The sequence below is a fragment of the Anolis carolinensis genome, unplaced genomic scaffold (genome assembly GCF_035594765.1).
Source record: "Anolis carolinensis isolate JA03-04 unplaced genomic scaffold, rAnoCar3.1.pri scaffold_14, whole genome shotgun sequence".
In the NCBI taxonomy this organism is placed as follows: Eukaryota; Metazoa; Chordata; class Lepidosauria; order Squamata; family Dactyloidae; genus Anolis; species Anolis carolinensis.
The window spans coordinates 10,609,202-10,632,403 of NW_026943825.1; the positions used below are offsets into that span (position 1 = coordinate 10,609,202).

The 23,202-nt window shown below is 46.0% G+C and overlaps 1 protein-coding gene across 7 annotated transcripts in view; it reads right to left on the reverse strand.

Annotated features, from left to right (window-relative positions):
* Window positions 1-23,202, reverse strand: part of pi4kb (phosphatidylinositol 4-kinase beta) — an 82,734-nt gene that overhangs the window by 40,514 nt on the left and 19,018 nt on the right. For 4 of the 7 annotated variants that reach the window (XM_062965157.1, XM_062965160.1, XM_062965162.1 and 1 more), the window contains exons 3-4: window positions 18,049-19,053; window positions 5,997-6,041 (exon numbers count right to left, since the gene is read on the reverse strand). In XM_062965157.1, coding sequence (XP_062821227.1) covers window positions 5,997-6,041; window positions 18,049-19,020 — 1,017 coding nt within the window. In that variant the 5' untranslated portion in view covers window positions 19,021-19,053. The remainder of the gene's footprint in view (window positions 1-5,996; window positions 6,042-18,048; window positions 19,054-23,202) is intronic. The other 3 variants (XM_062965159.1, XM_062965163.1, XM_062965164.1) reach the window with 1 other exon arrangement.

Below are 23,202 nucleotides of genomic sequence, written 5' to 3' on the forward strand. Positions count from 1 at the left end.
CACTCTTCTAGCTCCGCCTCCTGTGTGTCCTAACAGGCGCTTCAGGTGCTCAGCCCTGTTTCCGGCACTTGGGAAGAGGCCCCTCTCCTCCTCTGGCCCCGCCCCGTGTCCTAATAGGTGCCATCACCACCCCCCTGGATCGCTCCAGCACCCACTTTGGGAATCACTGTGTTATGTCCTTCTCTACACTTGTCAGCTGTTTTCTTAATAGTAGTTCTCTTTTCTGGTACACCTACACCAGAATGTTTGTCCTTTGCTAACCTGGGGACCAGAACAGGCAAGGTGGAGTCTATCCGCTCTTTGGGGATTACAACTCCCAGAATCCCTCAATCTCTCCCAGTGAGCACATTGCTTGAAGTGGGTTCCTGCAAACTGCAGTATTCTCCATCCGATAGCTCTGTATTAAAGAGCACATAGAACATGGTTTATTTATATGTGAATTACTTTGGAGGACCCAGTGATGTCTACAGAGAAGCATTTTTCCTCTTGGCCTGATTCTATACTCAAGATCCAACAGCAGTTAATCACCGAAGGCCTAGAAATAATACTTCCCTGGGCCTTTTGGAGGTCCTCCAGTGTGAGCCTATGGCGTGCTTTGGCTGGAAGCCCACAATATTGTTCATTTCATCATTATAGGAAAATCATAGGACACAAAGGGCCAGCAGTCACAGCCGGCAGGGGCTGATGACTTAAGAGTCAGAAGGGATTGTGGGCTTTCCTGGGATTTATTCTGATGTAGGCCCTGAGAATCATTCTCATGCAGAGCCAAAAAGTGATACTGCTTTAGACAGAGAGATAAGCACTGATGGGCCTGAGAATGTAATTCAAGGCCAGTCAAGGGAGGTGGAATCATCCTCTCCAGAAAAGGCGTCTAGCAAAGACAAATTGATCAGAGATTCTCATGGGAATGCACAGAGGTTTGCCTGCAAATTCGAGCAGATAGCCAGCTTCATAGGTCAACATGGCTTTGTAGGAAGCAAAAATTCCAGGGCAGACATAATGCTTTCATGTCTGTTTACAAGGACACTCTGCTCTTCAGTTCAGGCAATGTGGCTTTCAAGTTACAGCCAGGCCTGGGTTCTCTAGTTCTTATTTTGGTTCTGGGATTCAAGTATTTCCATGTACATGTTGTGTATCCTTGTCCGGGTTTTGCTTATGGATTTAAGTTGCTTTTGGATTTTGGGACTATTCTTGAACTGACTTGGTTTTGGATTTACAAGAGATACAGTGTTCCCTCACTTATCACTGGGGTCAGGTTCCAGGACCACCCGCAATAAGTGAAAATCCATGAAGTAGGGACACTATATTTATTTTAATATTTATACATTATTTTAGTAGTTATACACTATTTTAAGTCTTTATCAACCAACCGTGTGTTGATAAAGCGCCTCCTTCTCCTCCCGTTGCCCCTTGGGCTCCTTTTCTCTCCCTTCGGCTTCTCCTTCCTCCCTTCCTTAGGCTGTAAATTGTAATTTTTTATGATTTATAGTACTTTTAGAGTTTATTGAAAAACCGCGAAACAGCGAATCCGCGAAAAGTGAACCATGAAGTAGTGAGGGAACACTGTATTTGATTGCTGACTTTTTGGATTCCACACCTTCTTACTTTATCTCTGCTTTTTACTATATATCTTTTGTGTATGTTTTACAATAAACTGTTTGCCTTTAGTCTGGACCAGTGATTACCAAAGTGGGCGCTACCACCCCCTAGTGGGCGCTGGAGCAATCCGGGGGGAGGTGATGGCACCTAGTAGGACACGGGGGTGGGGCCAGAAGAGGTGCGGGGCCTCTTCCCAAGTGTCAGAGACAGGGCTGAGCACCTGAGGCACCTGTTAGGACACACAGGGGGCGGGCTAGAGGAGTGGGCGTGGATTCTTCCCAAGAGCCTGAGACAGGGCTGAGCCTCTATACATCTCCTGAGAGGCCTTTTAAGACTAAAGGGTGGGGCTAGGGGTGGGGGCGGGGCCTCTTCCCAAGAGCGCGAGACAGGGCTGAGCCTCTGTATACCTCCCCTGAGGCGCTTGTTAGAACACGGGGGCGGGATATAGAGGTTCAGCCCTGTCAGGCACTTGGGAAGAGGCCCCTCCCCCTCCTCTAGCCCCACCCCTTGTGTCTTGGCAGGCGCCGCAGGACAGGGATAGAAGCTCAGCCCTGCCTCAGAGCTCGTAACTCCGCCCATCCCAATCCTGGCCGCCCATTTGTGGCCCCGCTCACCTCCCCCTCCCCCTCGCAGTCCTGCATCTTGGACTAGGGGAGAGGCTCAGCCACACCCTCTTGAGCAGGAGCCACGCCCACCCCTCTAAGCCATGCCCCCTTTCCATGGGGCGCGGAGTCATATTTTTTCTGGAAAGGGGACAGCAGGCCAAATAAGTTTGGGAACCACTGGTCTGGACTCTTGTGTGATGCTCTGGTCATAGGTGGCTTCAGGTCTGGGGTGAGACAGAACCCTCTTTAATCAGTAAATATATAAAAATAACAGCCTACAACTTAGTTGTTGGATGCTCAGGAACCCCACATCTAATGGGATGCGGAATTTCAACATTGCCTTAGTTTGGGGTAGATCAATTCAGGCGTGAAATGTACAGAGATGGAGGTGAAAAAGAGGAGCATGTCAACAGAGGGATGAAAATGCTGGCATGGAAGGCGTTTACAACAACCATTGAATTAGAATTTGAGGGTCCTCCTTCGGGGTCCTGAGTGGGAAAAGAAAGAATATGAGGGGCAGCTTGGGGTCCCTATGTGAAGAGGAAGAGGAAGAAGAGCCCAAGGAAAAGGCAGGGCTTCAGATGAGAAACCAAGGGCAGCTGTAGCAACAAGGAAATGCCTTCGATTGGAACACAGAAAGATTTACAAGACAGCAAAATACATCTGATTGGAATTAAAAATCTTTGCCAGTCCCGGACTTCTTATACATCATCAGAATTATTTGCTGGGGTATGACTTGAGGTATAATGAAAAAAAGGAGAAAAATCAAACAGAAAATGCAACAAAACAATCATTTTTTTAAAAAGCGATCACAGAAGAAGCAAATAATTTGTCTCAAACACGCAGTCGTGCTAAAGTAACATTTTAAAAGGGGAAGAAAATTTCAAGGCAGCAAGAGAACAGCATTTCCTCTTTTATCAATAACTCAAAATGAAGTGGGGCTGGGCATGAGAGAATTAAACCGTAGTAATACGTATTTTCCTTTTTTTAAAAAAAAAAAAGAAGAAGAAGAAGATGTAAATAGGGTGAATCTTCAAAGCAAGTAAGTCCTGGAATGCTTGTCTTCTCGTTCAGTTAAAACAGGGCTGCGAATGTGGGTCACTTGATCAAATGGGCTGCTACCGAATACTTTAAAAAAACCATCAAAAGATCACTGAAAATGCAATGTGTTCCTTCCATGTTTCCTGATAGGAAGATAAGGACTAGTGACTTTAAAATTCAATAGGCGAAGGTCTTGTGATAATGAATTCCACGCATCTGAAGGCAGGCGAGAAATGTCCTAGATCCCAAAAGCATAATGGCTGCTAAGTTCATTAACCGACAAGGGAAACACTTGTTTTTAAACATAGGAGAATGGTTCATCTCTATTGCTGATATTTTGTATTTTCTATGGTCATTTTTTTCATTTCTTAAAAAATAAATAAGAATACCACCCATTGTTCTCAACAATGAATGGACGCCAATACTGCATGAGGCTGCAGGGACAGTGAAATTGGGTGACAGCATTTATAAAGGAGAGTAAAAATCCTGTAGGGAAGAGATGCGCGTAGGACGCCGCATCATGTGCAGCTTGTTGCTCTGCTTTCAAAAGGGTTCCAAAAAGCAATTTCCTTATTTACACCTCCATGGCTTTCAAAACCAAGAAGCTGCCTTCCTTCATCAATTTCTTTCATCCACCTCTTCTGTGAATGCAGATCAATTCTCCTATGTCCTTTTTATTGCCTTGGAAACTCAAAAACTCAGTCAGACGTGGGCAATTTCAAATGAAGAAACAACAAGATACACAAGTTTTTGAGACAATGGACCCATGTAAGGCTAGGCTTTTGCACAGCTGGCTAATCACCAGCAGCAATAGATCTCTACTGATGGAAAGGTTGGCAGTTTGAAGCCCGGGTCGGGGTGAGCACCCAACCTTCAGCCCAGCTCACTGTCCAACTAAACTGTTAGAAAACAGCTGTGAGTAGAGAAATTAGTAAAGGTAAAGGTTTCCCCTGACGTTAAGTCCAGTCATGTCTGACTCTGGGGGTTGGTGCTCATCTCCATTTCTAAGCCAAAGAGCCAGTGTTGTCTGTAGACACCTCCAAGGTCATGTGGCCGGCATGACTGCATGGAGCGCCGTTCCCTTCCCGCCAGAGCGGTACCTACTGATCTACTTACATTGGCATTTTTTCTAACTGCTAGGTTGGCAGGAGCTGGAGCTAACAGCAGGCACTCACTCCGCTCCCGGGATTTGAACCTGGGACCTTTCGGTCTGAAAGTTCAGCAGCTCAGCGCTTTAACACACTTCGCCACCGGGGCTCCAAGAGAAATTAGGCACCGCTTCAGCAGGGAGTTATTTTACAGCACCTTAAAAAGAAATACTAGAAATGCCAGCAATCAAAGAACAGGAGGAAAGTTTGTGATAATAGCGGATGGAATGACAGCACCCCCCTGTTGGAAAAGTTGGGAAAATGCCGACATATGCCTCTATCTCAGTGATTCCCAAAGTAGGTGCTACTGCCCCCTTGGTGGCAGTATCTTCCCAAGTGCCGGAGACAGGGCTGAGCCCGAGGCGCCTGTTAGGACACAGGGGGCGGAGCTAGAGTGGGCGTGGCTTCTTCCCAAGAGCCCGAGACAGGGCTGAGGATCTATACCTCTCCTGAGAGGCCTTTTAGGACTAAAGGGCAGGGCTAGGGGGCGGGGCCTCTTCCCAAGAGCGCGAGACAGGGCTGAGCCTCTGTATACTTCCCCTGAGGCGCTTTTTAGAACACGGGGGCAGGGTAGCGAGGTTCAGCCCTGTCAGGCACTGGGGAAGAGGCCCCGCCCCCTGTGTCCTGGCAGACGTCGCAGGACAGGGATAGAAGCTCAGCCCTGCCTCAGAGCTCGTAACTCCGCCCATTTGTTGCCCCGCCCACCTCCCCTCCCCCTCGCAGCCATGCATCTTGGACTAGAGGAGAGGCTCAGCCCCGCCCTCTTGAGCAGGAGCCACACCCACCCCTCTAAGCCATGCCCTCCTTTCCAGGGGGCGCTGAGTAATATTTTTTCTGGAAAGGGGGCGGCAGGCCAAATAAGTTTGGGAACCACTGCTCTATCTGTTGTTTGTCCTGTATGTCTGACGGCATTGAATGTTTGCCGTGTATATGTTCTGTGATCTGCCCTGAATCCCCTTCAGGGTGAGAAGGGTGGAATATAAATGCTGTAAATAAATAAATAAATAATGTTGCCATTTTTCTTCTTTTAGCCAAGCTGTCAGAGCAAAACCGTACAGAATATGACCATGGTTCTATCCAATCGTGGACTTCTCTTTCCACATTGACCCTTATTTATTTATTTTTAAAAGCCACTCCTGTCGGGCAATCTGTGCCCCGAGGAAAGGAGGCAATAAATATTTGTAATTCATAAAAACACAATCTTGGAATGAGATGTTGTTTCTGGCTGCAAGTTGGCAGCGTGGTGCCATGCAAAAGCTGCGCAAAAGGACGCTGGTGGTGATAATGCTAGACTGAGCATTGCATGCATGAGACTCAATTGCTGGGCAAAAAGGGCTACTGTTGGCTCATATTTGGCTTGCTGGAGAGCCAATTGTGTTGAGTAAGGAAAGAGAAGGAATGAGATAACTGATCTGTCTTTACTGCTTTGGTAAGTCAAGCTGCGCAGCCCAAGTGATGTGGCGGAGGGGAAGATGGCAGTGGTGGCGGCACAGAGGAAATGCTGCTGCTGAAGAAAGAAAGAAAGAGGGGCGCTTTGGAAAGAAGGGAGAAACAAGGCAAGCAGCCCGACGGACAGGGCAAACTAAACACGCGGGCCACTTACGGAGCAAAAGGCTCTATCAAGACTTTCCGTACTCGATGACAACTCCTGGGAAATGGATGAGAGGGAGGAAGTAGTAGAGGGTGTAGGGTTGAGGGAGGGAAGAAGGTTGAGGAGAAAAAGGCAAAGAGTTTAAAAAACAGTTTTTCGGACACCCGTTTAACAATCTTCTCCAAAAGCCCCACCTTCCCAAAAGTAGCTCTGTCCAAGCTATTGGAAACACCAGTTTCATGTTAGGTTCTCCTGCATGCACATGGGAGCACAGGCCTAGCATTCTGGAAGCAGATAGTATCGAAGCATTCCCAAAAGGTGTTTTGTGAATGTAATTAGGATGTGGCACTCTAAGTATTATTATTATTACTAATAATATTACCATATAATGATATAGTACTATGCCATCATACCCAGGCATCTATGATAAACTAAGATGTGCTTCTTTCTTTGCCGGGTGAACTGCGGGGGCCTTACTTAGAAGCTCAGGAATCCCAGTAACCAAGGCCACTTCAAGTTGAACATCAAACAAGATTTTTATTTTCTCAAAGTCTTTGACAGACTTAGCACGCGTAAACAGTCAACTTATAAAATCGTGCAGATATTTCTTTCTTGCTTTTCCCCTTAGCTGCTGGGCTAACTTCCTCCAAAGGCGAAGAGATCCTGAGATGCTCTCTACCCTAGCCCTGAGCTGCTTTTTTAGAAAGAGCAGGTCTTTCCCTATCTGAGCTCAGCACCAGTTTCAAAGGCAAGAGGTCAGTACTTACGATGGCTTGTCTGAGCTGGCCTAGCTTGGCCACACAAGCACATCTGAGTTCTTTTCTCTTCTATAAAAAGCAAAAGAGGCTTCTCAAAATGGAGATTTCATCCCCAGGAAAAGGGGCAGTCTCAAGAATAAAAGGATACTTTGCAAGCTTTCAGCAGCAAAGGTCTTGCAGAATGGTTACAAATCTCTGCTAATGGTTAACTGTCAGAGTGCAGCTGAGTCTGCAGCAACCCTGGAAAAAATGCAAAAAAGGGTGCTATTCCCTACAACCATGGGAAAATGCAAACCCTGGGAGACGGAACAAGTACAATATAGTAATTGTTCCGTCTGCTTATATTGTGCTATGCTAATAATATATTGTATGTTCATTTGATTTGTAAGCCGCTCTGAGTCCCCTTCGGGGTGAGAAGAGCGGGATATAAATGTAGTAAATAAATAAATAAGTAGGGTTCAAGCAAGTGTGGAAAGAAGAGAAACAGACAATGCCCACATGTTGTGTTATGAGGACCTTCCACTGCATCTTCCAGAGACTAGACTGCCTTGGGAGTCTGTTGGCATTTCTTTCTCTGGAGGATTTTAAGCAGAGGCTGAATGGCCATCTGTCAGGAGGGCTTTAATTGTATGATCCTGTATGGAAGTGATTGGGATGGATGGCCCAATTCTATAATTATTATTTATTATTTATTACATGCATTTATACCCCGCCCTTCTCCCCGAGGGGACTCAGAGCGGCTTACATTCTGCCACGAGGGCCAGCAACTAATCTATATCTATATCTATCTATATCTATATCTATCTATCTATCTATCTATCTATCTATCTATCTATCTATCTATCTATATATATAATAAAAGTGAAATCGGAGTATGTATCAGCGTTTTGATTGGCCTGGCGGAATATGTGCTCACGATTTGATTGGCCGCCACTATCCCAGGCCACTGAGACCAACAGGAATGACGGATCTGCACCAAACTTGGCACACTTCATCCCCACGATGCACTTTATGACTTGCTCCATTTGGGGGAGGATGGACCACAGATGATGGGATTTGCAGTACTTTAAAACACTTTAACTCCCACAGACTACTGCAATGCCCACCAATGATAGAAATGGACCAAACTTGGCACACAGAACTCCTGTCGACCCCTTTACGTCCTGATGTATATTGGGGCAGGATGGACCAAGGATGATGGAATTTGCAGTACTTTCCCTCACTTCTTGAGACCACAGCAACTGCCACAAATCACAGAACTGAACCAAACCAGGCACAGATCCCAAATGACACACTTCACATGCTGCAGCAGTTTGACGGAGGGTGGACCAAGGATTATGGGATTTGCAGTACATTCATCCAATTCACCTCCCACAAACCACTGTGATGCCCATGAATGACAAAACTGTATCAAACTTGACACGCAGGTGCAGGGTAGCCCACTTTACATCCTGGTGCAGTTTGGGGGAGGAGGGACCGTGGATGAGGGGACTTACAATATCTTCAGTCACTTCCTGGGACTACTGTGACCCCCACCAATGACTGATCAAGACCAAACTTGGCACATAGAGCCACCATGGCCCACTCTACATCTTGGTGAGATTTGAAAGAGCTTGGACCTTGGATGATGGGACTTGCAGTATATTCATTCACTTCCCGAGACCACTGTCACCCCATCAATGTCTCATCAAGACCAAACTTCAAACAAACAACACCCATGACTCACTCTACACCCAGGTGCAGTTTGGAGGACGATGGGACTTCCAATACCTTCACTCACTTCCTGAGAGCACCGCGACCCGCACAAATGACTGATCAAGACCAAACATGGTACATGGAGCCCTCATGACCTATTCTACATACTGGCTCTGTTTGCAGAGGGATGGACACTGGATAATGGGACTTGCATATGGGAGTTGGAGCTCACCCGCACCCACTGAACCCACCTGACATTGGATATAGGCTACACTTGGAACACAGGCAAACAATGCCTTTCTCAAATGACCCGGGCATCGCCGGGTCTCCAAGCTAGTATATAATAAAAGTGAATGTTTGTATGCGAGTATGTATCAGTGTTTTGATTGGCCTGGCGGAATATGTGCTCGCGATTTGATTGGCCTGGCGGAATATGTATCAGTGTTTTGATTGGCCTGGCGGAATATGTATCAGCGTTTTGATTGGCCGGCCGGAATATTGGCCAGCTTTCTGATTGGCCTCCACTTTCACAGGCCACTGGGACTGCTGAGGCAAAAACTACTACCAACTGGCTTCGTTCGGCCTACTTATCTCCTCAGAACGAAGCTAGCTTTGGTACTGTTAACAGCTTTTGGCCCACTCACACATTCACAGCATTCTGAATCCAACTAATGATGGAAAATAATTATGTTTTAATGCTTCCTTTGTTTATGAAAATTTCTACCCCCTCACCTCACCCCCCCCCCCCCTTCAGCGCTTCTACTGACAGGCCAAGGCCTTTGCAGGCTGAGGCTTGGGCCTACTAACTCTAACAGGCCTGACACATACAGTTCCCATGACCTACTATACACCCGGGCCCTGTTTGGAGTGGGATGGACCATGGATGATGGACTTGCATATGGGAGTTGTAGTTCACCTGCCCCCACTGAACCCTGCTATGTCTTATTTATACTACTATTGCTTGACATTACTTTTATGTTTTATTTATATGGTGGATGTTAGCACGTGGCTTAATGACCTTGCAAGCCAAATATCAGAATTAAATAAATAAATAAATGTCTCAATGGTATGTATGGTTGGAATGACCTTCTGTCGGGAGGGCTTGAATGGTCTCTTCCTTTGTGGCAGATGGGGCTGGACTGGATGACCTTCAGAGACCCCTTTCAAATCTAGGACTCTATCTATCTCCCAATCATATTTGTGACTGGATGGCCATCTGTCAGGAGGGCTTGGATGGTGTCTTCCTCTATGGCAGAAGGGGGTTCAACTAGGTGGGCACCCCTTCTAACTCTAGGATTGTATGGAAGCCTTTAAACCAGGCACAGGCCAACTTGGGCCCTCCAGGTGTTTTGGACTCCAACTCCCACAATTCCAGACAGCCTACCCCATGATGCGCTTTATGTCCTGGTGCCGTTTGCAGGATGATGGACCATGGGTGATGGGATATGTAGTACTTTCAATCGCTACGATTCCCACAGACCACTGCGATGCCCACCAGTGACGGAACTGGACCAAACTTGGCACACAGATGGGACATGCAGTACCTTCACTCGCTTCTTGAGACCACAGCAACTGCTACATTTGACAGAACTGAACCAAATCTGGTATATATATCCCAAATGACACACTTTATATGTTGCAGCAGTTTGGGGGAGGATGGACCAAGGACGATGGGATTTGCAGTCCCTTCATCCAATTCACCTCCCACAGGCCACTGTGATTCCCATGAATGACAAAACTGTACCAAACTTGATACAAAGGTGCAATGTGGCCCCCTTTACGTCCTGATCTGGTTTGGTGCAGGATGGACCTTGGATGATGGGATTTGCAGTACCCTTATCTGATTCACCTCCCACGGACCACTGTGATACCCATGAAAGACGAAACTGTACCTTACTTGGCATACAGGTGCAATGTCACACAATTTATGTCCTGGTGTGGTTTGCAGGAGAATGCACCAAGGATGATGGGATTTCCAGTACCTTCATCCAATTCAACACCCACAGACCACTGTGATGCCCATGAATGATGAAACTGTACCAAACTTGACATATAGGTGCAATGTGGCCCACTTTACATCCTCCTATCATTTGAGGGAGCAACAGACCATGGATGATGGGATTGACAGTACCTTCACTCACTTCCCCAGACCACTGCGACCCTCACCAATGTCTGATCAAGACCAAACTTGACACATCGAGTCCCCATGACCTGCTTTACATCCCGGAGCTGTTTGGAGGGGGATCGACCATGGACTTGCATATGGGAGTTGTAGTTCACCCGTACCAACTAAAGCCAACTGACACTGGATCGAGACTAAACTTGGAACAAAGGCAAACAATTCAGTTCTCAAATAACCCGGGCACCGCCAGGTCCCCAAGCTAGTATACTATAAAACAAACAATTAAAACATGATAAAAAGTATACAAAAATTAAAACGCTGCAAGGCAGCGATATTGCACCATCCTCAGTCATTCACTACTGCTAATTCCATGATATTCCACTTCTACTACTATTCCACTTCACTGCTAATTCCATGATATTCCACTTCTAAAACCACTTTGGCTAGGCAAAATGTCATCTTCCCTGGATTCCCCCTTCTACAATCCTCAGCTGATGGCACATCAACTATGCTGCAATTCTCATATCGCTTGCATTTTGGCTTTTTGGGGCATGTGAAAAATGCTGTCATTAAAAAAAGAGTGACCAAACCAACCAAGCATCCATCCCCATACCACAAAACAATTCGAGAAAAATATGAGTTGGCTGGCAATTCATGCAAATCCTACTATTTCTCCTTTGTAACAGGGAAGCCCCAAGACAATCTAGAATCCTTGCAGCAAAATCAAGTCGGGGGGACTCAATACCAGGCATGTGCAAACTAAGGCCTGGGGACTGGATATGGCCCCTTGGGCGTTTACCTCAGCCCCTCCTCATTTTCTTTGTACTCTCAGCATAAGGACACGGTGGTCCACTGCACCCTTATGCAGAAATGCAGGGGAGGAAGGCACGCAACAGCTGAGAGCCCTCTGGAGCGCTCTCAGCCACTGCATGTCTCGTCCTCCTCCCAGCATAAGGACGGTGCAAGCGGCCCCATCCTTATGCCAAGAGGACAGCCCGAGAAAGGCATGCAGCAACTGAGAGCGCCCCAGAGCGCTCTTGGCCATCACCCGTCTCACCCTCCTCTTCGGCATAGCCTGAAGATTGGGGGAGGAGGATCAGGGAACTCTCCGCATTTCTTGTTTTCCTCCTGGCATAAGGATGGGGCGAGCAGCAGGAGGAAAACCTGAGGATGACCCAAGCCTTTCCCGCCTTCTCTCTCTCACGGGACCTCTTCCTTCCAGGCTGGTCTCACCCAGTGCATGCCTGGCCATCCTCCCTCCCAGTCCGGCCCTCTCGGACAATGCGGCCCCAAGGCAAAAAACCTTGCCCATGCCTCCTATCTCTATCTATATGTATATCCATAATAAAAGTGTAAGCCTGTATGTGTGTATGTGGCACGGGTGTGTCTGTTCACACAGACAGCCTCCAGAAACAGGCTCCAGTTCCCAGTGCTGAGGAGCCACCAAGTCACTCCTTTTCACTGACATTGCGCCATGAACATGCAGCCCAACCCCTGCCAATGTCCTCCCCAAACACTATGGCCCACAACCCAAAGAATGCTTTCGTTTGGAGACCATTTCACCCTAGATTTCGCATTTCCCTCCACCACAGGCAGGCATCCCAGGGTTCTCCATTGGTGTGGAATTTGCATGGCCCTGCCTACTACCCTTACCTTTTAAATCTGTCTGCATAACCAACACAGCAGAACTGAGCAGCAACCACACTTACTGAAGGAGTTTGGGGGATTGACTGCACATGGTGGAAGTTGTAGTTCACCCCACATCAAGTCAGAGCCCTGTGACTCCTACTGAGGAATTTAGAGGAGTTGTAGTTCACCTACACCCAGAATGCTATGAACCCAAACAATGATGGCTCTGGGCCAAACTTGCCATGCGTACCCGATATGCCCAGATTTGAATACTGGTGGGTTTGGGGGGGAATTGGCCTGGACATTTGGGAGTAGTAGGTACTGGGATTTATAGTTCACCTGCAATCGAACCCCACCGATGATGGATCAGGACTATACTTGGCACACAGAGCCCCCATAACCAATAAAACATATTAGACTACTTTGGGGAAAAGGGAGTTATAGCTCACCTGCATCAAGAGAAACAGTGACCCCCACCAACAATGGACCAGGAACAAACTTCGCACAGAGAAACCTCAAGACCAACTGCAGGGGTTTGTGGGAATGGGCCTTGATTTTGGGAGTTGTAGTTCACCTGGATCCAAAGACCACTGAACCCAGCCAATGACGGATCTGGACCAAACTTGGCACACAGACCCAAAATGGCCAACTTTGAATATTGGCAGGGCTTGGGGAGGATTGACCCACAATTCTGGGAATTGTAGTTCACTCACTCCAAACTGAGAATACATAACATTCAAAGACATATAATGCCTTTCTCAATGACCCGGGCACTGCCAGGTCCCCAAGCTAGTATATTATAAATACAAGTGAAAAGTTCCTCATCTAATGGCCAGAGGTGACTTCCAAGAGCCTGCAGGTAACCAAAGGAGGAAGTCTTTTGTAAAGGTTGTTTCCTATACATGCACACAAGCCTGAATATCACTTTGCACACACATCCATTTCATGCGATGTGGACTGTGAGAAAGGACCAGACCCAATGAATGCTTGGGACAGGAGAATCAAGAAGAGTAATGGAACCCAATGGCAAAGATTTCAGTTTTTCTTCCCCAAAGTATAAAAGAGAGCAAAGGTGGCAGGGGAAAAGTGTCCCCACACTCTTGGCGAAGGGCAAGACGTGACACAGCAACAACAAGGGATGGACTTTGCCCCACAAACTCCTGCAAACTGGCTATTAATGAGTCTTTTCCGCTTGCGGTCTGTGGAGGACGAGATGCCAAGGGGATGAATCGCCAACTGTTTGACGCTGCCCTCGCCGTCACCGCAGAGGCTCCAGCACAGAGACAGGCCTTGTTACCCACACAAACACACGGGGAGATCACATTCTTCTCCAGCACACTGAGCAAAGATATTGGGGCCAGATCACATGATTTGAGACAGTCTCTCAGCCTTTCGGAGCTGACCGGGGAGGCAGCTGCAGACAAGGAGAGCCTGGCCATACACCCTCTACATTCATCAGATGAAACCAAACTTCTCTGAAGGATTAAAAAAATATCAATTCTACTATGTTGGAAAGAGCACTACCATAACCTCCTTAACTGCAGCTCCAACATGACCAAAAAGGTACTCTCGCAAATCCCGCAACGACATACCAGGGACCAGCTTGCAGCATTACTTAGTTTGGAGGAAGTCTATTAAAAAACAACAAAGCCAGCAGACCTGATGGGATCCCTGTTGAGATCTTTAAAGAGGGTGGACCTGAGCTGACACAACTCCATCATATTATTGAAATTACAGTATAGTAGAGTATGTCTTTATTATAGTCAACACACAGCAAGGCAAGGCCATAGCTATGCACGTCTTAACTCCCAAGTTGGTGGCCTCCAGAATGGGGTGGGTGACAACTCCCAGAATCCCCAGCCTGCCCATGTGGTAGGGACAACCAGATTAACTGAATATGTGGGAAGAAGCCCCAAGGGCAATTTAGTCTCACCTCGTATAATGCAAGAATATATAAAAATGCTCCCAAAAGTTGCTCAAAGATTGAGAATCTACTCTCTCACATAAGGTTTTTGCTAATGTCATTGGGTCTTTAAATTTGTCTCTGGGGCACACTCCACCCTCTATAATCGAGAGGGCTCGATTATGCTACCTTTTGAAACTCTGCAAGCTAAACATCCCCAGGTCCCTTGGTCATTCCTCAAAAGGCTTGGTGGTCTCCACACCTTTGGCTATCTTGGTTACCCATCTTTAGACACCTTCCATCTTCCTGATATTCTTCTTAAGATGGTGGTGCCCAGAAGTGATTGGAGCAAAGCAACGGAATTCTTGAATTAAAGGGCTCCGTGGATTAAAATGGCATGAAAAAAGATTCCGCCTAAACATTAGGAAGAACGTGTTGACCGTCAGAGCTATTCAGCAGTGAAATATGCTGCCTCGGAGTCCAGTGGAGTCTCCTTCTTTGAAGGGCTTTAAGCAGAGGCTAGATGGCCAAATGTTGAGTGATTGGATTGTGTTGGATGGATTGGATGGCCCTTGGGGTTTCTTCCAACTCTGTGATTCTACAACCCTTAAAAAAGAAACTGCATCCAAACTCACTAGAGCCGAATCCGCCTAGATGGACACACATTGTATGCTGCCGCCTCCCTTGCTTTGAATTGTACTCAGAGGCAGTTCAACCGCCAGGCAAACTAGGCACTTGCCTGTGGCGCCATTCTGTTGGGGGAGCAGTTGAGGAGCTCCCCGGTGCGTACGCATGCGTACATGCGTGCACGCGCACCCCCGCCTCCTCTCGCTTTGGTCTGGGCCTGCTCACAGTCCGAAGCCTAGAGGGCCGAGAGACCGAAGCTGAGAGGAGGCGGGGTGCACACAGATGCGCATGCACCTGGGCACGTACCCCCCGCCTCCTCTCAGCTTCGGTCTCTCGGTCCACTTGGCTTTGGGGCCTGCGCCCGGGCTCCGGGGCCAGGCCCACACCTATGGCAGGCATCCTCAGAGGTTGTGAGGTCTGTTGGAAGCTAGGTAAGTGGGGTTTATATATCTGTGGAAAGTCCAGGGTGGGAGAAAGAGCTCTTGTCTGTTTGAGGCTAGTGTGAATGTTGCAATTGGCCTGCTTGATTAGCATTTAATGGCCTTGCAGATTCAAAGCCTGGCTGCTTCCTCCCTGGGGGCATCCTTGGTTGGGAGGTGTTACCTGGCCTTGACTGTTTCCTGTCTGGAATTCCCATTTTCAGAGTGTTGTTCTTTATTTAGGCTTTTCCTTAATCCCTCCTTATTATCCAACATTTTTATTTTTCAGCAATTGGTTTGGGGGGGGGCATCAAAATTCTGTTCGCCTACACTTGAAAATTGCCTTGGGCCTGCCCTGATTGTACTCGGTCAGCATTTGCTTGCTTTTCTTCCCTGGGCCTCCAAGAAAGAAAGGGATGTATGTAGGTGGTGATCAGAGAGGAGAGAGATTTCTGAATATCCAGATACTCATTGGCCAAAGAGATCAAGCAACCAAAGAAACCTGACTCATTCAAACTCTGCATTAATGATGAGCGAGAGGCTTTGGTTTTCAGCTGGTCAGGGGCTGAGTTAGTCATGGGCAACTAGGGGCCTCCGAGGCTCTGTGTCAGCCCATTGTTTCTCCCTGAGAACAAGGAAGAGCCTGGGAGCAGAAGGGGATTTCTGACTGGCCGATTCTCAAGCCAGGTTTTGTGCTCCCTGCCAGCTGGAAACTTGGCACGGGATACCAAGCACTGGGTGCCCAGTCTTGTTTGGTGGGCACATAAAAAAGAAAATGTTCATACCGATACACATACATTCACTCTGGCTAACTGTGACTCCTATGACTACAAGACCCAGAATCCCCCATCCAACCTTGGCACCCAAAGTTTTCTAACTCTGACGCCTGGGGAAGCTGCCCCCGTTTGACATGGGTTTGTTCAACTCATTCTGCATTTCTCATGTGCCTCTAGGAACGCAACAAAAGAAAGGAGGCAGAGGAAAGAACATTCTTTCGTAGCATCAAATATTCATTTGCTGAAATTCCACCCAGCTTTTTTCCTTTACCTAATGATCAGCTGAGGCCCCAGTAAAGAGAAAGAAGCAAAGGGAAACCTAAGCCTTCCCTTGCTTTTGCTGGCTTGGCAGTGGGCGTTTGCAAGCTGTAGATGCTCCAGAATGAAATGTAATGCTCAAAGAAAGCAAGAGGCTGCGGGTCTGGCAGAGGAAAGCCCTGAGAGGGCCAGGAAAATACCCAGAAAAGCAGAATTTTTGGAAAATTAAGTGTTACGTTCCGATTTGGAATTTTAAACAAGACTGTCAGAGGTGTCTTATCACATTTTCAGTTGAGATTCATCAAGCCTATCCACGACAGCTCCCATCACAGCCCAATCAGGAATGGCTGGGGACCCTGGGACCTATGGTCCGACTACTCACAAGCTCTGCCCAAGAACAGTTTCTGGCTCTCTCCATCCAATATTTGAAGTGGACTTTCAGCATGACTCCATGGTCAACTTTCGCTGGAAATTGATAACAGAATTGTGTTGGAGGACCTAGGCAGTGGTTCTCAACCTGTAGGTCCCCAAATCTTTTGGCCTTCAACTCCCAGAAATCCTAACAGCTGGTAAACTGACTGAGATTTCTGGGAGTTGTAGGCCAAAACACCTGGGGACCCACGGGTTGAGAACCACTGACCTAGAGATTTCTAAGGTCCTCCAGCATGACTGATGTACGTTGAACATATAGTTGCACTGGAGGGGCTAGACATTCCTAGAGAAAAACATTTTAAATCAAATTTGTGAATATAATCACATCCTCAAAAGTCAAAACCACAAATGTGGATGGACAACTGTATGTTTTATCTGTATTGATTTGAATTTCCTTAAGTTGTTTTGACTCTCTGTTTTGAGGAAAAGGAAGAATAGACATGAAAGAAGAAGGGAAGGAGGAAGAGGAATGAGAACAATACCATCATCATCAACAACAATCCTCCCAAAAGGTTGGGGGACACATCTCCTTGTGGAGAGAAAAAGTGGGATACAGATAAACATAATAATAATAATAATAATAATAATAATAATAATAATAATAATAATGATGTTGGTTGGCTTCAGTTCTCGGGAGTTGTTGTCCCCATGAATGATGGACAGACAACATTAGAAACCAGGAATCTGACAAAACCCAGTCCTGATATTATAAGTCAAAAATATTAAAAATTAACTAGGTATATTACAAAAATATGAATCAAGCACTGAACGGGTTAAATGGATGCAATAAATCAGCAAAAGCTGGGGACATGAGAGAAGCCTCCCACAAGGATGGTAAAAACATCAAAACATCCGGGCGTCCCCTGGGCAACGTCCTTGCAGACGGCCAATTCTCTCACTCCAGAAGCAACCCCGGTTGCTCCTGACACGAGAAAAAAAAAAAGCAAAAGCTGCAGTTCAATAGAAGTAGATGTGCCTGTAGCTTAGTAATCCTCAGTGTGAGAGAGGCCTCAATGTGAGAATGCCTCAGTAGGAAAGGCCTCAGTGACAACATTACAAATCAGTCCTACTTTGGGAGAGAATCAACCTGGTTTTGAAGGATTCCAGGAGCCCAATCACATTCTTGCAGACCTCTGAAGAAACATGTTAAGGAAACCTTCTCACAGGTCACCATAAGTCAGTGGTTCTCAACCTGGGGTCCCCAGGTGTTTTTGGCCTTCAACTCCGAGAAATCCTAACAGCTAGTAAATTGGCTGGGATTTCTGGGAGTTGTAAGCCAAAATCATCTGGCGACCCCAGGTTGAGAACCACTGCCATAAGACAAGACTGACTTGAAGGCTCATCATAAACCACCAATGCTCAGAAACAAATCCCACTGCACCTGTCCTCCTCAAACTACACCAAGAATGACCTCTGAGGTCTCATCTTTTCCCCAACTCTCTCACCTCATCCTCGTTCTCCACTTTGGGGTTGCTGGCTGTCCGCTTTAGGTTGCTGCTGAGGCTGATGCTGACCGTGGCATCCGACTTGGAGCGCTGGTGAGTCCGCTTGGAGGGCGAGAGGCCCGTGTCGGGGGCCGGGCCAAGGGCCGGCAGCTCCCTCCTCCGCTGGGCCGGCTTGAGCTCGTCCGAGAGGATGAGCTTCCGAAGCTTGGTCCCGCGGGAGTGGTGCTGGGTGGAGATGTGCATGTCGGAGGAGTAGGCCCCCAGAAGGAGGGCGCACTGGAGGGAGAAGTTGATGCTCTGGCGGCAGCGGTGGACGATGTAGGGCTTGATAGCATCCCCCACGTCCTCATCCATGTGGATGTACATGTTGAGCAGCTGGGGCAGGTAGAAGTCCACATCCTCGTTGCGGAAGCAGAAGAGCCGGTTCCCGATGTAGGCCTGCACCCCGGGCTCCTTGGAGTTGTACAGGTACGAGATGGCCATGGAGATATCGAAGAGCTTTGACTCGAAGAGCCGCAGCAGCCAGGACTGCTTGGCCGAGTTGTTCTTCTGCCGGCGCCGGGCGCTCTTCACCGAACTGGCTCCTGTTGGGGTTTGTTGCTGCTGGTGTTGCTCCTCTTCCTCTTGGATTTTGTCCTCTGGAGGATCGTCCAAACACCGGATCTCACAGCATTCCCCATTTGGAAGGGACGGGTCCTGGTGCCGAGGACTGCCCCTGCCCTCTCGCAACCGGATGGATCCGTCAGGAGAGATGCAGTGCATCAGCTTAACCTTCTCCAGCACCTCCTCGCAGGCCTTCTTGGCCACCTCGGGGTCGATGACAGCCAGCTCGCCCACCCCTTCCGTGATGACTCCTAAAGCTGTTGCCGTACCCGCACTATTCCCCTGGGGGGGCGTCACGGCTCCCGCCGCTGGCATCTCCCCCGATGCGTCCTCAGGAGTTGATGTTGAATCTATGGCTGAGTCGCTCATATCCAAGGCGGCTGTGATGGCGCTCCTTCAAAGCTGGAAGGGAAGATAGCAAAACTGAACCGACAAGCTCTATTTTTTCCAGTAATATATTTTCTTAATTTTTAATTGTTAAAATCATCCGAACCGTATCGCCCATCACCCAGAACACATACCATATATACTCGAGTATCAGCCAATCCGAATATAAGCCAAGGCACTTAATTTTGCCACAAGAAAACTGGGAAAACATTGACTCAAGTATAAGCCGAGAGCAGTAAATTTCAGAAATAAAAATAGATACAGGACCAATAAAATTACATTAATTGAGGCATTGGTAGGTTAAATGTTTTTGAATATTTACATAAAACTCTAATTTAAGATAAGACTAACTGATTAGATCATTATTCTCATCTTCTTCAATGTAAATGCCCTCATGCATCTTTTTAATAATAATAAATAGAGTACAATAAATGTAATAATAATATCAGAGTGAAATAATAAATGTATTATTGATAATAAAAAACATAGTAAAATAAATGTAATACAGTAGAGTCTCACTTATCCAAGATTCGCTTATCCAATGTTCTGGATTATCCAAGCCATTTTTGTAGTCAATGTTTTTAATACATCATGATATTTTGGCACTAAATTTGTAAATACAGTAATTGCTACATAGCATTACTGCGTATTGAACTACTTTTTCTGTCAAATTTGTTGTATAACATGATGTTTTGGTGCTTAATTTGTAAAATCATAACCTAATTTGATGTTTAATAGGCTTTTCCTTAATCCCTCCTTATTATCCAAGATATTCGCTTATCCAAGCTTCTGCTGGCCCGTTTAGCTTGGATAAGTTAGACTCTACTGTACCAATAAAATTACATTAATTGAGGCATTGGTAGGTTAAATGTTTTTGAATATTTACATAAAAATCTAATTTAAGACAAGACTGTCTAACTCTGATCAAATCATTATTCTCATCTTTTTCAATGTAAATGCCCTCATGCATCCTTTTATTAATAATAGAGTACAATAATAAATGTAATAACAATAATAATATCAAAGTGAAATAATAAATAATAGAGAAAATAATAAATGTACCATATATACTCAAGTATAAGCCGACCAGGACCCTCACTCAAGTATAAGCCGATGGGGGCTTTTTCAATCCTAAAAAAGGGCTGAAAAAACTAGGCTTATACTCGAGTATATACAGTATTCCCTCAATAACTTTAACCATGAGCACAATTTTCTTAGTTTCTGCTCAATGTCTACATTGGCTTCTTCACTTTTTTCCATTCCATATAAACCAGTGGTTCTCAACCTGTGGATCCCCAGGCTGAGAACCCCAGTTGTCTTGGCCTACAACTCCCAGAAATCCCAGCCAGTTTACCAGTTTTTACGATGTCTGGGAGCTGAAGGCCAAAACATCTGGGGACCCGCAGGGTTGAGAATCACAGATATAAATCATCCATTTATCTTCAGTTAAGGCAAAGGTTTTCCCCTGACATTAAGTCTAGTTGTGTCCGACTCTGGGGGTTGGTGCTCATCTCCATTTCTAACCCGAAGAGCCCCCGTTATCTGTAGATGCCTCCAAGGTCATGTGGCCGGCATGAGCACCATTACTTTCCCGCCGAAGTGGTACCTATTGATCTACTCGCATTTGCATGTTTTCGAACTGCTAGGTTGGCAGAAGCTGGGGCTGACATCTGGGGCTGAGCTCACCTCACTCCCCGGATTCGAACTGCCAACTTTTCAGTCAGCAAGTTCAGCAGCTCAACGGTGCCATAATTAAAGAAATTATCTTTAATTTCTCTCATTTTATCTTCCTGCGTATCGTCCTGAATTAAACATGTCATAATGCCATATTGAACCTGATCGTAAAGATAATTTTTCCTGTTTTCCATAGTCTTTTTTCATCTTTTTCTTAGTCTTTTTTCATCCCATGAGATCACTGCCTGTCCCGCTAAAATCAGGGTTTTAACTTATTCTTGTTCTTTTACGTTAGTGGTTCCCAACCTTTGGGCCTCCAGCTGTTTTGGACTTCAACTTCCAGAAATCCCAGCCAGTTTACCAGCTGTTAGGAACTGTGGGAGATCAAGTCCAAAACACCTGGAGGCTCAAAGGTTGGGAACCACCGTTTTACGTTAATTTTGCTGTTGCCTAATACTCCCATTAGCATCAAACTTATATTCACTATCTTTTCTTCACTATCCCTCCTCCCAAAAAAAAAAAACCCATTCCCACCACATATGGGCATACCATCCTTTATTTAATCAACAGTTCCAACATATTGGGCTTATCCCTGTCACCATGTCCTATGTCAGGGATGTCAAACATATGGACCCAAAATACTCCAGAGCAGAAATGTCAACATCATTTTTATCAAGGGCCACATCAGCCTATGGTTGCTTTCAAAGGGCAATTGAACCCATGGATAGAGAATCCATGGAGACAGAGCAAACCATCATTTTTCTTTTAACATACCCTATATACTCGAAGATAAGCTGAGTTTTTCAGCCCTTATTTATGAGCTGAAAAAGCCTCCCCCGGCTTATAATCGAGTCAAGGGTAAGGCCGGCAAAGGAGCCTACAGGCTACTGCTTGCAATATGTGAGCTATTTCTCTCTTCTCCTCCCTTATCAGTGTGCTTACTTTTGCAAAGCCTCCCTCACTCTTAATCAAGGGAATGTTTTGAAAAGAGAGACACCCTTGCAAGTCAGGAAGAAAAAAAATTCATTATTATTATTATTATTATTATTATTATTATTAGGTTATTGTTGATACCATATTGTTTTTGTTGCCCCTACTTTTCCACTTATAGAACTAGTTTATTGCTTTTCTTTGAAATACGGTAAATATTCAAAAACATTTAACGTACTGATGCCTTGATTAATGAAATTTTATTGGTATCTATTTTTATTTTGAAATTTACCTGTAACTGCTGCATTTCCCACCCTCGGCTTATACTTGAGTCAATAAGCTATCCCAGTTTTTTTTGATAAAATTAGGTGCCTCAGCTTACATTCGGATCGGCTTATACTTGAGTATATACAGTAGTGATCAGTGCTCTATAGTTTTTACACAGTTTGGGTCCTCAAATGTTATTGAACAACTCCCATCACTTCGGATTACCTGGGAATAATAGGAATTGCAACCCAACAGCCCTTGTGGCCTTGAGACTGGGGAAAGGTAAAATGACATTTTAAAGTCAGACATCAGATCCACAAGCCTTGTATTGAAATTCAAACCCCACTCTCCTGAATGAACAAAACTGCAGCCTTCCAGATGTTCCTGGATCACAACTCCCATCAGCTCTAACGATGAGGAATATAGGAGTTGAGGTCCAGCAGCTGGAGGGCCAGATAAAATGACATGAAAGGCCGTACTCGGGTCATGGGCCTTGAGTTTGACACACGTGCTCTATGTATTTGAATGGTAGTCAGTAATAACACAGCCCAACAACAAAAATCTTTGGTGTCGTGGTTTTTAGGCATCTTCCTGCGGTCATTTGGGGCGCTGATTCAGAAAATGGCATTGGATAGACCACAACAAGGAATTTTAAAAAGGTAGAATTTCCAAGTTTGGCAGGAACAGCCAATGGAAAGGCATTCCTTCCCCGCTCTTTAGGAACAACAGCTTAAACATTTCATCCTGGGATAACAAAAGAGATTTCAATGAATAGACTGTCGAAAGATAGGAATTATGGCCGTTCCTGGATGTAACGCCGTCTGTTCGGCATCAGGAAGCCTCCATACTATTTCCTTACCACAAACTCTGAAGCAAAGATTCTACCAGGAGCCTTAAATGGGATTAAGTGTAATGGTGCCGGATTAGGAATGACACGTAGGCCAAGATCCGGCTGCATTTCTTGAGAGCCGCTGACCAGCTTATCCTCTTTGTCCATCGTTTTGATTTCTGTGCGGAAATGGCACGGATCTGCTATCAGCGCCCAGCTGAAATGTCTCTGCCAGCCCCCTCCCCCCCAAAAAAACCCCAATTTTATATATTAGGAGTGAAAGATAACAGAGATTAGAAAAGTACAGGAATGGTAAAGAGACCATTACGAGATTTAGCTTTGGATGCTCCAAATGCTTGCTTCAGCTGAGCTGGATATCTAATAGCCACCAAAGATTTGCTTGTGCGGTTAATATAAAGTGATGCATTTATTTATTTATTATTTATTTACTACAGTTATATCCC